The sequence below is a fragment of the Topomyia yanbarensis genome, chromosome 3 (genome assembly GCF_030247195.1).
Source record: "Topomyia yanbarensis strain Yona2022 chromosome 3, ASM3024719v1, whole genome shotgun sequence".
NCBI lineage: Eukaryota > Metazoa > Arthropoda > Insecta > Diptera > Culicidae > Topomyia > Topomyia yanbarensis.
In genome coordinates, this window is record NC_080672.1 from 172,006,173 (window position 1) to 172,024,303 (window position 18,131).

Here is an 18,131-nt window from a genome sequence, read left to right on the forward strand (position 1 = left end):
ATCAGAATGCACTGTAATCTGTTCCGGACCTCAAGTGAGATTTCAGAGGTGCGATTCGATGAAACTTTTTTTCGAGCTTAAGCCTAAACGGCGTTCGAAAAAATATAGCTGAACAAACATAATTTTGCAAAACGGCATCTTCTGAACCACGAAACCAAATTGGAGCATTTCGGTTTTCGCAAGCAGTGCGAAAAATTCGTCTCTACGGACAATCGAATACATGCGAATACATGGCTTTCTGGGACCTCGATGCAGATGGTCAAGCAATGTGTGAACCGCGTGAAGATAGGAAAACGTGTCCGGCATTATTACATCGTGAAAAATATTAAATTTAATTTTGTGTTTGATTATATTATTTAGCTTACATTAGATTTATAATTCAATATCTTGAGGTTCAGTCACATGTGTGACTTTTCATTCCTATTTCATGTATGATTCGGTTAAATAGTGTTAAAATATAACATGCTTTCGCAGTTAAGTGCCTGGAGTTATTAAGGCATATTGTTTCATGTAAATAAAATCGCTCTTTAAACAAAATCTGAAAAAAGATTAATTTAATACATCAAATGAGCAGAAATTTAATATATCCCAGCTAGCCGAGTATTATATTTTGGAGCTGGTTGTGAGTAATACTGTTATTTTACTTATCTAGCCTTTCACCACAATTGATTCCAAACCGAGCAAAAATTTGCTCATCTCTCGCAAAACACTGAAATCAATCTTCTGTTTGTTATCAAATCCCACTATTGTTGAATTTATAAGCATGTTGTCATTATATATGCCAATTAAAGACGTACCCCGTATTCAAGAACATCAGACCGGGAGCAGCAGGAAATTAGTACGGATGATGACATGGACGTGAACGATAACGCGAAAGAAGACAAACGAATCGAACCTCAACTTGCAGTGGACAACACTGGCAATATTACGGCCCCTAGAAAAAGGATTTCAACACGCAGCAGCGAGCTGCGCCTAAACAAGACAAAAAATTCAATTTAGTTTTTTTATTTATTGTAAAAAAACGAACAATCGGCCTCGTCGAGCTACCGCATTTGTGCCTAAATAAATTTATTAATTATAAAAAAAATCAAGACCTCAATTTTGTGTTAATATAATGAAAGCAAAAACAAGTTTAAACAGAAGCCTAATGTTGTTTCCATTTTTAGATCAGAGTCGCTCTAGATTTGCTAGATGAGGTTATTTTTATATGGACTTTGTAAACATAGGAGCGAATATAGCGTGACTCAAATAGAAAACCGACATCAACATAAGAAAACTTATGCTCTATGGGCAAAGTTGAGCGATTTTAATTTAATTCTTCAGACTACAGCCAGTATCAAGACAACCAACACATTGCGCAATTCTTTATATTTCCTGAAATTGGAAAACCTTTTTATGAAACTACGACAAAAACATCGGAAAAGACACCATGATATTAATTGTTCACGCTATTCCACGGAGGGGATCAATGTTTTTTGGTACACGTGGTATATCGCTCTAACGAAAAAAAAGATCCATCACGATATCAGGGCTTGATAACCACAACGCCGCGTATTTGTAAAAACAAATGAACAAATTTGAAATAAATTCATTATCAGGGCGTCAATATGTTAGGTAGACCAAACAGACTTTTTCTGTTCAATTCATATAAAAGTACTTTTAATTCTTAATGTGATTGCTAACGCGTATTTCAATTTGTTTTTTATTCTCTAAGTGAAAATGTTTATTATGTCCAACGCTAGTACCCACAAAAAGCCGTCTTTTATGACAATACAGACAAATTAACAATATACTCATTAGGACAATTTGTAAATTAAAAATTATGCAAACATTTTCGCTTGGGTGATTGAGATAAACACAGGAAGCCACGTCACACTGTAGCGAATAAGACTTTGTATTTGTAAGTGTAATTAATGTTCTGTTACCAAAACGCAAACGTGTACTTCTGCTTTGAACCAGTGGCAGATATTAGGACAAACAACCAATAAGGCATATAACATTTAGGCGATCCAACGCTCAAAAGATCGAAAGTGCTTCAACAAATATTCTTTTCACACTTGAAAATTTTTTAGAAAGGGCTAACTAAATACAAAAATTCAGCGCTAAAAATTCTGGATATATCTGCGCAAGTTTGGAAAAAACTAGGTACCGTGCACGCACCCAACTTTGCGCAGCTCCAAAGTCTGCGCACTTTCTTATCATCACGATAATAATCCATGGCACAACAAATTTTCGAAAGTTTCAACTATGACAGAAACTTATTATTTAATTATTGCTTATACTTGACTATACTTGTTTACCATGGAAAATCATTCATGTAAGGTCAATAAATAACGCTTACCATCACATGCTAAAACGTTCAAATTTTCTGCGTGTTAACACCGGTGCTAAAAAGTGTCCGAATATAAAATACGCATTTTTTCTGAAAAATAACTTTTTCCGACTAATTTTTAAGTGATTGAGCAGTGTAGGTAACATTCAAGTATATTATGGTACATTTTGCATTTTATCTACTATTGAACCGATAAAAAGTGCTGCGAAATGTTTGGAACCGTTATTTACATCGTGTTCTTATTTCTGCGCACTTATAGCAATTCGGGATGGTATGCAAGCCTTACTCGTTCATGCAAGTGTCGATCTTGTTAGAAACAATCACTCTATCCGTCGGGCAGCGACTACATGTAATGTTCTGAAAGCAAAATTCGCTTAAAGCTGCAAGCTTTTCGAAATCCGGGAAGACCGCATGCTTTCCCGAAAGAAAAGGAAACACATTGTCAATTGTGATAATCGATCGCGCAAACGGCTGGTTTTCCGGTTGATCAGCAACGACTAAGGACATTGGTAGCGTATACGTTCAGCTTATCAGGCGGAAGCAATCCGTTCACCGATGGTAGTCCCTGTCGGAAGTGGTTGAAATTGTTCCTTAGACCACATCCCAATATACCTCGGCGAATTCCCACTAGTGCGCTATCAAAGAAGCAACGCACAAGTGTAGCGAAACCAAAAAATCAAGCATGGTTTGATCGTATTCATTGGTAGTTTGATACGAATAAATTGCACCACATTGCAAGTAATCTTGTCCATGTGTTAAAAATGGACAAATCACCCATCCTCATTTATTTCTAAACAGAGAGGTAGTATTCCCGTGGACTGGGGGAAAATACGTGCACAAAAGCAAAAACTATGCGAATTTGGAGAAAGAAGCCCACACTAAATTATTTGCGGCGAATGCAGCGGGAAATCTGGTACCAACTCTTGTACTGTTTCCTTACAAACAGCGACTACCGGCTGAAATAGCTCTAAGCGCCCCGTTATCAAGCAGAAATAATGCAATCGTACGGCGAATGTATTCCGTATCGAAAGTGCATATCTATAGTCGTTGTTCAGATGACACTCATATATCACAACGGATTCCTAGTGCTCTGTCATGGCAACGTAAAAGTGTAGAATAACTGAATTACAAACAAATTGCATCATATTGCATGAGATCCGCACATTACTGATATTTGCCTAAAATCACATATTGAAATGTACATTACGCCGCGCAGAAAAAGTCCATGATTGTAACATCATTTGAAACCTACTGTCCGTTCGTGTTGCATTTATATCCCATATCCATTAACTATTTAATGTACGAAGAAAATAAATCGATTCTATTTAAAACCATCGTGCTTTTTAAAACATGCGCAAAGTTAGGAAAAATGCAGATTTTGTGTGCAAAGTTAGGAACAAGATAACGAATCATCTTTTAAATTAAATATTTTTTATAGTCTATTCTTTTTCTTACTAATAATTTCTATGAATAAAGTGGTGAAAGCTCTACCATAAAAATAAATTTTTAGGAAGGGTATCGCTTTTTTCTATTTTTTGTATTGAAACAAGCTTAGAAATTTTTTAACTGTGCAGAGTGTGGTGGGTACACGGTATAATTTTGACAGCGCTATAAACAATTTGGTCCCAAAAATATTAAAATGAATTATGTTAGATGACTCTTTTTCGAATTGATTTGCGATGCCTAATATTTGTAAGGAATAATTGATCCGGGAACAGCAACAATAAAACGAAAATATAATTCGAAGGGTATGGCCATGTTCCACAAATTCTATTGGAATGTAAAAGCCGATCGAAAACTTTAAGCGTAAACTCGGACTGAAATATACTTAAAGTCAATCGCAGAAAAAGCCGAATAACGTTTCATTCAACGGTAATAATCAAGATGAAAAACTGCTTTGCATAATAAAATATTTAATAGAAATTTTCGTTTTCGGGGTTTAACTGACTATTTAAGCTCATTTAACTGACTATTTAAGAAACAAAGAACCACAGACCGAGTCTAACACTTGAAGTTTATAGCCGTTCTTTACACTCTACTGGAAGTAAACTGCCTAAAATCGTATGTCAGTTCCATGTAGCTGAGGAATCCCATGTGATATTGGACTGATCTGGACAGGAAATGGGTTTACGAAGCATGGACTGGTCTATCGCCTTTTATTTTCGATCCCTCATATATTGTCGTCAAACATGAAAACACTTTAGCCTGAGTTAATAAAAGTACAATTTTTGTAACAATCAAAATCGGATAACGGACTTTCATTTGAAAGATTGTTCGCTGTGTGGTATATATCAAAGGCATCCAAAATACTCCACTTAACAGCCCATTATCGCGAATCAGTCACGCGTGGATAGGGAATACCATAGAACATGGGACACAGATGCGATTATGGCAGTTAACTCATTTTTCAAATTCGTTTTGTACTGACTATTCTTTCATGAGCTTGGATGGAAACGGGATTCCATTTATTTTAGAACAGGAAACGTTGGATAAGTTCCGGTGTAAATATTGTAAATTGAATATGGGGATCCTTAATGCTTCAGATCTCTACAATAAGCATGAATAGCAGGGCAAACTTACCTTTGCAATCAACCGTGGCACTGTCATCTTTGACTCCATCCAGTTCTATCCGCCTCTTTTTAGACTCACTGCAACAAGAACATAAATTACTTACGTTTCGTTCGCTTATGACCTAAAATAGAATTACCTTGGCTCCAGCTCATCTTTGAGCAGATTGTCCTTTACGCCGAGCTTGCTGTTCACTACACTAGCCACCACGGACCCCAGCGTGATGTCCTTGATGATGATGTCCATTGAAGATGTGGCAGAAGGATTTTTCGGTGTGCTTGTGCTGTTGAACATCACAGCGTTCGGATGCTGCTGCAATGACTGTAAATGCATTTGCGGCTGTAAGCTAGGAGGCATCGCAGAGGACATGTTTATTTTGCCTGGTGCTGCTGCCGTAAGCGTAACTGGTACCGATCCGCTATGGGTCAAAGCGTTACCACCGCTGCCAGCAACGGAGCTAGTCATAGATGAATTTACACTATTTACACTGGCATTGATGTTATTATTAGTACAGTAGCTGTTGTTCAACGGCATTGCCGTCGTGGTTACGGTAGTTGTGGTTGAGTTCAGTACATCCGTTTTCACGCCGTTCAGCGGAACAGTAGAGATACTAGAGCTAAGGTTAGGTACAAAAGACGTCTCCACAGTAGTCACTCCCGATGAATTGCCGCTGTTGTTGATGCAGCTGCTGACACTGCTGCCGTTACTGTTGCTGCTAGACGCGGATACGCTGACACCCGTGGACAAGGTACTGCTACTGCTGATGATACTCGATGAAACGGATGATGGTGCGGCATTTGATGATATATTCGACAGTGTCGACGGTGCTGTTGCTATGCTCGACGACACCGTAGATATACTTGGTGCAGATGGAACCGGTGACGATGAAGTGACCGATAAAGATATCGCGGAGGAAGGTGTTGCACTTCGCGACGAACTTGCGGTTGTGAGCGGTGAATTTGTGGAAACAGTGGCAGTCGTAGATGTAGTAGTTGTTACAGTAATAGTGCTGTCCGTCGCTGACGTTGTAGCAGCAGGTAGAGACGTTGCAGGTGATTCAGAACCAGCTGTTTGTTTATCGTTGCAAGTCTCATCTTTGACAGCTTCTTCGGCAGTCTCACTTCCATGGAGTGTAGAGTTAGCATTAGGTGTACTACTATTTCCATTAGCGCTACTACTGCTGCTGCTGGTACTACTACTACTACTGTTTACGGTACTAGTACTGCAACTCATACTAGTCGTAGTTATTGACGTACTCGTTACAGATGTTGAAACGATTCCCGGCGGAGGAGATGCCGAAGATACCATACTGGATACAGGCGCAGCAGTTGCGGAACCTGTCGTAGCTGTCGTAGATGCCGGTGCTGTACTAGGTATAGACGTACTCGCGCTAATACTACTTGCACTACTGCTACAACTATTACTGTTACTATTATTGTTATTAGTGTTATTTGAAGATGAATTTGTTGTGACATTAGATGCCGAACTATTTCCTATTGAACTATTTGTTGAATTCGCGGCACGATCACGGCCTACAGTCTTTTGTTGTTGTTCACGTTGTAGTCTGCAAGAGAGGCTAAAACAGCTTAATACACCACTATGACAAAAGAAGTTAAAGAATCTTACCTTGTTGTAACACCAGTTGTTAATGCATCTACTATGCACTGTGTCTGATTTTGATTGGATTTCTGTATATTTCTCGAACTTCGCGTCCGCTGCCTAGACTTTCGTAACAACTGCTTATAGTTTTCCGCCTTTTTACTGAGGTAGTAATATCGCACACAGTCCTGTATGAAACAAAATATTATTATATACACTAGCTAATAAATTTTTTAAAAAAGAATGTACCTGCGCACTTTTCCGATCCAAGCTGGCTGCAATCATGCCGAAATTTTTCGGATGTTGCAAAAACTTTTCCCGAAATATTTCTTTCTCTCCTACAGTCCACACATTTAAATTTAACCGTTCCTGAAAAACAATGAACCGCATTAATTACATTGCCAATATCTTAGAATACACTTTTGCTTCAAATTATACGTTCGCCGCATAACACAATCAACGTTGTCCACCTTCTTTCCCTGTCGCTCTCCCAAGCAGGAATAATCTTCCTTGTAAAACACAAAGTTGAATTTCTTTTCAAATTAGAGTTTAAAACTGGTATAAATAAAAAATAAATTCATTCATTTGCGCAAGCCGGTTCTTAACACCGGATCTACCCGATGTTCAAGAGAAGATGGGACAGTAAAAGAATAAAAAAAATCACTAACAATAATCAGCTACCATGTGAGCTATTTAAATATAGGGGAGAGGCATTGACTAGAGTACTTCACTGGCTGATTTGGAAGATTTCACCGAGGGACTCAATAGAAGGAGTACCGTGTCTCCTCCTGCTCTGCTGCAATTTCTGAGCAATCACATAATCCCCGTCTACAAGGTAATCTACAAAATTAATCGTCGCTGTATATCACCAATAGCAATAGTTCATGGGATAATTATAAGTAAAACCGACATACCACAACATTACCCAAAAATCAAGGGTCCTTTCATTTTATGACAAGATATTATGAGTATGATTATTTAGAGCATTTTACGACAAATTAAATTTGCATGAATATGTCAAACGTCATAAAAATATTTAGTTTTTGTTGGTAGATAGTAATGTTTTAAGCGAACTCCTTCATGCCCAACTTTTTTCTAGTGTATGTGGGGTTTCAAAACTATTTTTCCTTGAAAGCGGTGGGATCAATAAACACGAAAAGCCTGTTTCCATAAAGATAGGTGCTTCCCTTGCAGTCAATATTGCAACATATCGAAGATATATGAGAAACCATTTTGTGTCGTCAACGTAAACTGTCCCTGGCAGCACTGCTCCATCGGAATTCAATCAAACTAATTGCAATAACTTCAGATCTAGAGCTGATCCTTGTAACTGTTAGTACATGAAAGTCAATAGTCACATTTATTAGTCTTATTTATTTTTGTGAGCAAATCTTGCCTCAATCAAAAGTTATAGCTGTTTAAAAACGTTGTTGTCCACAAACAACATGGGCATGAAGAGGTTGATATGCATTCTTATGTTCCTTCGCTGCTGGAGTAAAGTCGACAGGTTGTTTTGATAGTGTTTTGTATTATAGTACACTGTATCAAAAAATTGCCCGTACAGCATTTACTCCAATAATAAATCATTAGAAAAATGTATTAAGGGGACTCTCCTCAATTGATAGTTTAGGCCATTTGGTGCAGATTGCAGTCCGTTTTGTAGTTTAAATGTCAAATTATGCTGAAAACCAATAACTTTGTTAAAATATTTGCGAGCTTCAAAAAAGCAACGAAACCGATGCCAAAAAATTGCCCGTACACTTACGACCGTTTCAAAACTTTATGAAGTAAACAAGTATGTGTCAAACAGGTAGAAACAAGCACCCGCGTCGTGTCCTGTAGAATAAGTTTCTGGTGATTTTTACAGCATATTCGATAAAATCAATGTTTTTTAGTTTTTTTCGTGCAATTTAAACGTGTTAGATAATTTTGTCAGTATAATGGCCGATTCTCACACTAAAATTCCGCTGGCCATCCGAAAATTGATCGTTGATTTGAAGAAAGATGGTAAAAGCCTGTCCGAAATTGCAGGAACTGTGAATCGCCCACGATCTTCGGTGCAGTATGTACTTCAGAGCTTCAAGAAAACAAAATCTCTCGAGACTGCTCCCGGAAGAGGTCGCAAACCGAAGCTTACAGATCGTCACGTTCGCATACTTTTACGTGAAATCAAGGAACATCCTAAACAGAGTGCTCCTAAGCTTGCAGATAGCCTGTTGCGGTACGACAACATTAAAGTTAATCCACAAACAATACGCAATGCCCTCCACGATAAAGGATATCGAGGATGCGTAGCGCGTAAAAAACCGTTCATTTCTGCTAAAAATATCAAAAAGCGGTTGGAATACGCTCAAAAATATGTAGTAGAACCAGAGGATTTTTGGAACAACGTTCTATTCACGGATGAGAGCAAATTTAATATTTTCGGGACTGACGGATTGGTTAGAGTGTGGCGCAAACCGAATACTGAGTTAAATCCGAAAAATCTGCGGCCGACAGTAAAGCACGGTGGTGGTCATGTTATGGTGTGGGGTGCCTTCAGTGCAAGTGGTCCAGGAAACTTGACATTTATCGAATCTACCATGGATAGATTCATGTATCTTGACATTTTAAAGAACAATTTAAAAGCAAGCGCGCGGAAATTGGGCCATGGAGATAATTTTCGCTTTGTTCAGGATAATGACCCCAAGCATTCCTCGAAGATTGTCAAGGAATGGTTGCTCTACAATGTAAAATCGACGCTCCCACATCCTCCCCAATCACCGGACCTAAATCCCATAGAAAATTTGTGGGATCATCTTGAACGAAAAATCCGGGAACATCCGATTCAAAGTAAGAACCAGCTGAAGAAGGTTCTAGTTGAAGAATGGCAGAAAATTTCACCTGAAACAACCCAAAAACTGGCTTCCTCGATGAAAAGACGTTTGCAGAGCGTAATTGCAGCAAAAGGTGGTCATACAAAGTATTAATTTTGTATTTTAAGTCAGTTCAATAACATTTCTTGTCGTGTACGGACAATTCTTTGACATTGATTTTGGAAGAGATGTTTATTTTATTCATTTTGTTTTACAGTTGAATGAATTTTTCTTATATTTATGTTTTGTAGAATTAAGGAGTTATTTTAGTTCATAAATAAACAAATTTAAGGTTTTTATTCTTTAACTTAATGTGTTTAATGTACAACTGCGCATGCGAGCAATCCCTGTACGGACAATTTTTTGATACACTGTAGAAATGCACAGAAAATCTTTTATGCTTATTTTTTTTAAACGGTTTTGTTTATTAGTTTTCCTCGAAGATTTTGGTATTATACAATGTGTTTCTCAAACCAAATTATTTGTGTTCTTTCGAGTTGTCCAATATAAACAGAGTGAGAACGTGATCTTTTGTATACCCCGTAGTATCGTGGATGATCAGTGTCACGAAAAATCACCTGAATCATGAACCTGGAAGTTTACTATGAAGTGTATATCTCTTCTAAGTGAATGGATCGTAGCAGCGTGTAAAGCGCTTGGAAATCTATACTATATTTCTTCGTATAGTTTGTAATTGACAACACGGCGAATGACAATTGTTTTAATTTGAAACTCTACCACCCCGGTTTTTGAAGACTCGTTCGAGCATTTCATGTGCACTCGAGTAATATTGGCTTCCAATGCTTCAATCGTTGCAGGCCTATTCACATACACGTTCGATTTCACATAACCCCATAGAAAAAAGTCCATAGTGATATCGCGCAATCTAGGCAGCCACCTGCCAGGTCCACGAGGAGAAACTAAACGTTCACCGAATTTCTCACGCAATCATTCCACTGTTGCATTACTTGTATGGCACGTGACGTCGTCTTATTGCAACCAAACATTGTCAAGACTACTGGCTTCAAGTACAGGCAGTAACCAGTTTGTGAACATGTTTTTAAACCAAGAGTATTCCGTAAAATACACCATGTTGCTGCATACGACAAGCCAAGTTGTTGAGAACGATGTCAAATCGATTCTTCGAGATCATGGTGTACACTTTCGGCCACCGCCACTATATTTTCTTTACTGCATACTGGATGTGGTCACTTATCATCCAATAACGTAAACTGCGACTCTAACATTTCAATTTTATGGCGAATAATGGACTCAGTTGGCCGATTATGTCGACCATAGTATGGTCGGAGTGCATGAAAGACTTTCCTCACAGAGCACTGATTTTCATAATAGCATTGAACAATTTGAGGACAGTAAGCCGTTGTAAGTCGTACCATTATAAAATGGTGTACAACACTGAACAAAAATAGCATGACAGTTTGTTGTTAACACTCGTTAATCACTAGAAAATGTTAAAATACCTCATGTTGAATCAACCTGTATCTGGTGATACTGATTCCCTTGTAAAGAGCTATCAACGAAGTTGCGTAGAAGGACAACGTCTGATTTGGAACTACGTCATCACGAATCACTAGTGTGCACACATGCAAAATAATGAATTTTGAACTTGAATTATCAATTGATCATGATTATCTAGAAAGTTTGCATTTTCAGCGAAGTTGATTATAAAAATAAGATCCTTAATTATCCTTAATCATTCTTACCACCTTGAATGTTCGCGTCCTCAGCGAAATTTTTTAGAATGCGAACATTGTGGTGATCTGTTTGATTCGAAACTCTGCCATTACGTAGCAAAGTTGTTCATTTTTTGTTTGTTCATTAGATTAGATCATGGCCATGTGAACAATCATATTGATTTTGAACTGTAGCGCTTTTTTGACGAATTATTTAGTGAAACTCGTGTCTTTAGCGAAATAGAATAGAAATTACAATCAAAAGAGCATTTAACCTGTTCTATACTTATCTGAAGCAACGAACTATCTGGGTAGCCAGGATCACTTGATTGGAATATTTTACAATACCTAATTATGCATATACACTAGCGCCATGTGGCAACTAAAATGACTAGCATCCAAACGTCCAATTCCTTTTCATTAACTTTGCCGAAAACATGATCTCTATAGATCGTTAGAACAACAAGACAAAACCACTTAAAATGCACAACTGCACATGCACACTAGCGCCACGTAGTGTCAGAAATCTGATTCAAGTCGTTCACCTACCGAGCCCCCTTGGCCTGTTGAACAACTTTGCTGAAGAGAGTAGCTTTGCAGATAAACAGGATCTCGAGGTATAATATCCCGAATTTGCCCTTTTAAGGAGAGGTTAAAATTTTCGAGGTGTTGAAATATAGAGTATGGGTGCCGTAATACTTATTGAATCGATTCCAAACTTTTGCCGGGTAGTGTATATTGCATGACACATGGTGAGAAGTTATTTGTATTTCACAGTTTCGAAGTTGTCGAAGCTTTTCTGCTATTTTGTTAAAATAGACCAGACAACAAGTAAACTTTTATTTCCACAATAGAAAAAATCGGATACTAAACCAGGTGAAACTCATATATCTATGAACAGGATGTAGGGCCTTTTAGACGGGGATTCGCACCGAATGAATTTAACTCTTTCCCACCCTTAGGTGTCATGCATTCTTTTATCTGAATACGCAAAACTTAGATTAAATGAAAATTTTAACGTGTTTTTCAGGAGAATTTTGTTGGAAAATGTGATTTTTTGCCATACAAAATAATACATGATTTCAGCAACCGGAATTTACATGAAATCACCCTGAAATATTACGAAAAACTTATTTTTAGAAGATCTATTATTGTTTCCATCTTCAAACTATGAAAAAAAAATTGATCAATAGGGCAATAATAAATTTGGATGCAAATTTTCTTGGTGCATATATGCATTATTTTGCATACGGAGTAAAAAAAGCTTGATGGCGTCATTGTTTAAATAAACAATGATTTGGAATGCGATTTGATCAACGTTTGGCACGAAAAAGCGTTATTTTTCTTTATTACCTGTACTATTTTATTTATAACCTGTTGAACGTTTACGCAATCAACGGATTTTTTATCATCGCCCCCAAAAGCGGTGGAAAAATGCATGACTATTGAACACCCGGGTAAATCTGGCCCTTTTTTACATATCAAATATGAGAAACTAATTATTGTGAATGTTGATGTTCGTTTTGATGGAATAATCTATTGCTGAAAGACAACGATTTCGCCAATGCAACTACCGGAACCACTTTTCACATTTTATGTGTTCCAAATGTAACATTCCACTATGACTGATAAGAGACCCAATCCGTTTCTCGCCATATCATTAAATTTTAACTGATTGAATATACATTCAAATAGTTGTATAAAACAGCGGCAAAAAAAATAATTACCGCATCATCACCACATCAGATTTCAGGTGCAGTAGCCTTAGACCGTAATTTGAGAGGAAAGAAAAGGGATATGCTTGGACTTTTGATCAACAACGTTATTTTCTATCTTTAATTGAAAAAATTGTCGTAGGCGGGATAGGATTAAGGCAACAAAACCGTTACAAATTTCTTGGGTCTAAACATTAGCGAAAAAACAGCTTGGTGACTTGAGTGTTTATCAATGTAAGCCTAATCAATGTAAAATCTTTTACCGACATATTTTTGGTACCGAAATACCGGCACTAAAGTAAAATAGGCACCGGTATTTTCGGTACTGTGCAAATCTTTTGATAATGTTATCTATAGTTAAAACTTGGCGAAATTCAAATGCTACCATCCTCAGAAATCTATTTGGTAATAACGGAAGGCAAATAACACAATCAAAAGTAGAATGGTACAGTATAAGTAATCACAAACCACGACAGTAAAGTTGTTGTTATTTTAGTCAGGAGACTCAGAAATTGAAAGGATAACGAACAAATGCATAACAAATGTACTGATTGCTTCGCCTTTGAAAAACTGTTTGAATTTGCACGGTAGGTTTAGTTACGAGTGCCGTCAGACTCGCTTGTGGCGTATAGTTGAAAACTCGAATTTTAATTTAAAATTGAATTGAATCTAAAGCTCGCGAAACCTTGGAATTAAAGAAGTTGCCGCATTAGAATAAAACCTTCTGTTGGAAGTGACATATTAAACATGCTTTGTTGATCAGGTGTTAACCCTCCGGAAGTCGCGCTTATAGCCCACTGAACGAGCAGCCGCTGGTGTTCTAAGACGATTTCGCTAGGCTTTCAGAGCAGCGTGCACTCAGTGCACTAGCGTGACTGCCGGAAGGCCAATGTCATCAAAGCGACGAATCATTGTGAAAATATAGGTCGACTCAATTGAAACTATTCTTGATATAATTTTGTGTACAGAGGTCTCATAGGTCATTCATGATCGTCTACAGATTCTTGAGCAATAAACTGCAGTTTTTAGAGGGTTCAATTGAATCAAGGTTGGCCAGCTCGACAAATTTTGGAAAATTGGACGAGGTAGCTACTGTCTGAGAAGTAGACACCAGTCTTCGGTTGGATGACAAATGTTTATGCTAAAGAGTGTGATTTCGTATCGTGAAAAAAGCGTCGACATTAAAGATATTAATATTTCTCTGTTGATACTTAACTTCAGCGAAGAAAGGAAGGGTTAAACGGGCGTTCGCAGAACCTGTTTTTAAACAGCTTTAAGGTAAAAAAGATACGACAAATACTATCTAAGAACGTTTTTTCAAAGTCTAGAATTATGTTTTTTTTGCATTACCCAGATACAAGATACTATCGAAGCATCTTCCTAATTTCTAAACCTATTGCGTTGAACAGGGATAGAAAACAATACTCGAACTCATAGGATCAAATAAGTGACTATAAAAAGCATAACAAAAATCGACCAAAAATTTTATTTAGGGGACGATCGCGCATTTGAAAAGAACACTAATTTCAACGTACCTTGAATTCTGTTTCCATATCTATTAGCGCTCCATTTTCATTATTAAACACTAGCCTTCTTTGTCTGGAGTCTAACATTAAAGGTGGAATCACAGCATATGAACGCATTTTTTTATCCTCCATCGCCTTAAAATGAATGAAAAATAAGATTACTTATTCGAAAACATTGCAACAATTATTCACACCCACCTGCTCTTGAAGACCATCCATGATCTCTTCAAGGTCGGCTTCGGATTTAATCCTAGAACCTACACGATTAAATCGCTCTTTATCCTCCCTCTGCTTTCGAAGCTCGGGAAACACCTTCTCGAAAAACTCCCGGTTTTTCGCATCCTTCGCCTTCCGTTTCGCACTTGCTTCCATCTTATCCACACGTTTGGACCAGTCTTGCGATAACTGCGCATATCGTTCAGTCAATTCGAACTGTTTCGCTGCCCGTTCGGATTTTAACCTTTTGAAATGCAGTAGTAGATGCTGTTTAAACGTCTTGTGGCGTTCCTGTATTTCGCGACAAATTTCCGCATCGGACGGCTGATTGTACAGGGGCAGATCGATGGCAGTACCAAGTGCGCTCAGTACAGCATGAGCTGTCGACGCTCGCTTTCGATTATCAGCATAGATCTGCTGCGCTAAATTACGGTGCTTAGGCTGCGCTTCGGCTGCACATTCCTCGACGGCTGGTTTTGCTGAAGCCTCTTCGAGCGTTTCCTGCTTCTTTTTCAGCATAGCGATCGTTTTCTCCGCTTTATCGATCTCCATGTCCACCTTAGCAATCTGCTGTAGCAAATCATCCTTAGTAGCACGGAGCTCCTCAGTCGGATCACTTGGCAGCGTTGGTGAGATCGCCTCCACCTGAGGATGATACGCACCGGACGACGCCGGTGGATCACGTGTATCAACATTCAGGAGGGATTGCGCAGGCTGACTGTTTTCGTTCAAACGAATCTTTTTAAATGCAGGAGGACCGTTATCTGACGACTGCTGAACCCGTGCTTGCGGGTAGTCGGGATTATGGGGTAACAGGGATATTCGGGGTCGGGTTGATTGTTGTTGTACTGGCTCCATGGAATTTGCTATACTAATGGGTGCAGGTATACTACTAGATACCGAAACAACCGGTACCTGTCGATGGTACTCTGCGATCTGTGGTACCTGTAAAAGATAATGATAATATTGATTGATCGAAATTATTTATGCACTGCTGCGCTGACTGACCTGTGACACGCGGGTGTATGGACTTTCCCTATAGTACGAGTTGTTTGGCACATATCTGAGCGGTGCCTCACGTGCTGGTGCCCCGGCGAATGGTGGATAGCTCGCCGCACCCGCTCCCGGACCGGGTCTTGGTGGTGAGAGAGGACTAGCTGCCGATCTGGGAGCGGGTTGAGACTGCGATGGACCACCTTTGCTGTAACTTTGCACCGAATCAACAGATCTGCAAAAAAACGAGAAGCAAAACTGCATTAGACTAACCGTAATGATAAAGTGTCAGGAACAATCATTCAGAACATTTAAAAGTACAAATTATTTTTTTCTTTTTCAAATTCCGTGAAAATTGTCTCATAGATTTAATAGGCTGATATTTTTGGATGCTCCTAGCAATGTTAAAACATCCAATTTATGTTTCAATTCTCAACGATTTAAAATCACTATAAAACCTGATATAAGTGGGGAACATCTGATAATAAAGCACATATCCAAATATTATAAATTAACAATTTAGTCCAATTTTCTACTTCATAAGACACATCACTATAAAGCGCCTCTGTTGCACAGGGTGGACAGATAGAATTTCTTAACATCGGTAAACTCATTAAAAGTTTATCGGTAGTTATCGGTAGGCCATATTTTTGTTCCAAAAATGTAGCGTTGAAATAAAATTGTAAAATACTGAAACACGGAAACTACAAATGATCCTTTAAAGAAATTTAGGAAAGATGTTAAGATATTGGACCTTTCACTGGGCACCCTGAGATTTTCGATCAAATCCAAATAAAAAATTCATGTCGGTGTAGGCTGTGCTCAAAATCAATGAAAATCGTTAGTTTTCGGTAGGAATAAGAAAATATCGGTCGATTTCCGCTGTTCATCTGTGAATCGATAGGAAACCCTAATAAACATCGTACGATTTAAAAGTCTAATGACGTGAACTATTGCACTACATGGGTTAAAGTTCGTGTATAATTTTTTTATTAGAGGAGCTCAAAATCAGTAGAAGTACCGATTAATCGGTAGATTCGGCAACTCTGGTTGCATGAAAAAAGTAGTATACTGTAAATTTTGTGGTGGATTGTGTCAGGTATCACCTAACAGTTATTCACGATGTAATAATACAGGTGGCAACATTTTTCTATGCAGATGTATTATCGTTCCAGTAGCATATATGACGTCATTCTCATGATCGTAATATAATACCCGCTTGCGATAAAGATCATTGCAAAACTAGTTATCTTACTAGTTTATCGAGAGACATAGTATAGTTGGTAGGAATAAAATTATTTGGCAGACGGAAATGATTTCACTGGAGAAATGAACGTAGCTGGAAATGCTTTTAATAAGTTTTTTCGGTTTTGTTTTACGACAGTAATTTCACGATTTCTGGAAATAAATTGTAAGCTCTATTTCAGTTAAACTCAGTCAGTAAGATACTGAACGAGAAGCACATGTTATGTAGGTAACAGTAGCGTATCCATAAAATTGCAGAATCCCATGAAAAATTTATGATGTCAGAACTTTTCAATGAGATTTCAAATGCTTCTGAGATAAACCGCTATTGTGAAAACGCAATGCATTTAATCTTGCTGAATTTAACCTTTTGGCATTCGTCGCCTGCAAAGTACGCATACTTTGGTACCTTATTTCACGTCGGTGTTCTGCACAAATTCTTTGCACGAATTTGAACAAGAAAAAAAATTGCTCTTCCAATAATTGTAGCTGGCTTAATTTCAATCGATTAGTGTTCAAATATTTTTAGGTTGTCGCTTTGAATTGGATCATTAAATGTAGAATAAAGTTCCTCTTGTATTACATAAACCAATAGAGCTTATCTTTCTGAATACAACAATATATATGTTCAACTCTTAAAACTTCAGAACAATTTTTAATTGATTTTCTACGGAAATGTAAACACTAGCCGGTTTGACACTATCGCGCTACCAAGGATACCAGGTCATATTTCCTGAAATCTGTCCGCAGCCTATATAAAAATCTGTGCAAATCTAGGTTAAGAAAAACGTACAAGCAAGAAGTGACCTTTTTTTAGTTTTTGCTCGAGGCAAAAAAACGCGAGGTCAAAGTTAAGAAATCGGTGCTAGTCTGTGCATTATAACAGAAAACTGTGGAAATCTGTGCATTTTTAAAAATCTGTGGAGAATATTGAAAATCTTTAAAATACAGATTAATCTGTGTACCTGGCATCCCTGCGCTCTTCCTTGGCAGTGAATTTAGCCACATGGGTTAGCATTTTTGACAGTTATTCCAGAGAGAATAGATAGAGAGACGAAGAGTGGAAATCAGTCAAAAGGGCAACACTCCCTTTATGTTGATTTCACTAGCATTTTGGCAACCGCTTCCACAGGCAGCGCTTTAAATGATTCTTATTATATTTTGAAATAAACCGTATGGCGATCGTTGGATTTGTTTAGCAATTGTGCATTTCAAAGTGAAGAGATAAAATAATTATAAAGCACGTTTTTACTAATACATATACTCTAGAATTTACCTTACAGTCACGATTTAACTAAATTCTGACGAAAATTTAAATTTCTTTTTTGATGGATGTAGAACACTTATCTCCTCTAACTAAGACGTGAGTAATGTTTATTTACATTGCA

At 37.8% G+C, this 18,131-nt stretch overlaps 1 protein-coding gene across 3 annotated transcripts in view; it reads right to left on the reverse strand.

The window, feature by feature from the left end:
- Window positions 1–18,131, reverse strand: part of LOC131691857 (uncharacterized) — a 163,665-nt gene that overhangs the window by 28,930 nt on the left and 116,604 nt on the right. For all 3 annotated transcript variants that reach the window (XM_058978532.1, XM_058978533.1, XM_058978531.1), the window contains exons 3-9: window positions 15,514–15,733; window positions 14,488–15,450; window positions 14,299–14,424; window positions 6,749–6,868; window positions 6,527–6,687; window positions 5,040–6,464; window positions 4,913–4,980 (exon numbers count right to left, since the gene is read on the reverse strand). In XM_058978532.1, the coding sequence (XP_058834515.1) occupies window positions 4,913–4,980; window positions 5,040–6,464; window positions 6,527–6,687; window positions 6,749–6,868; window positions 14,299–14,424; window positions 14,488–15,450; window positions 15,514–15,733 (3,083 nt within the window). The remainder of the gene's footprint in view (window positions 1–4,912; window positions 4,981–5,039; window positions 6,465–6,526; window positions 6,688–6,748; window positions 6,869–14,298; window positions 14,425–14,487; window positions 15,451–15,513; window positions 15,734–18,131) is intronic.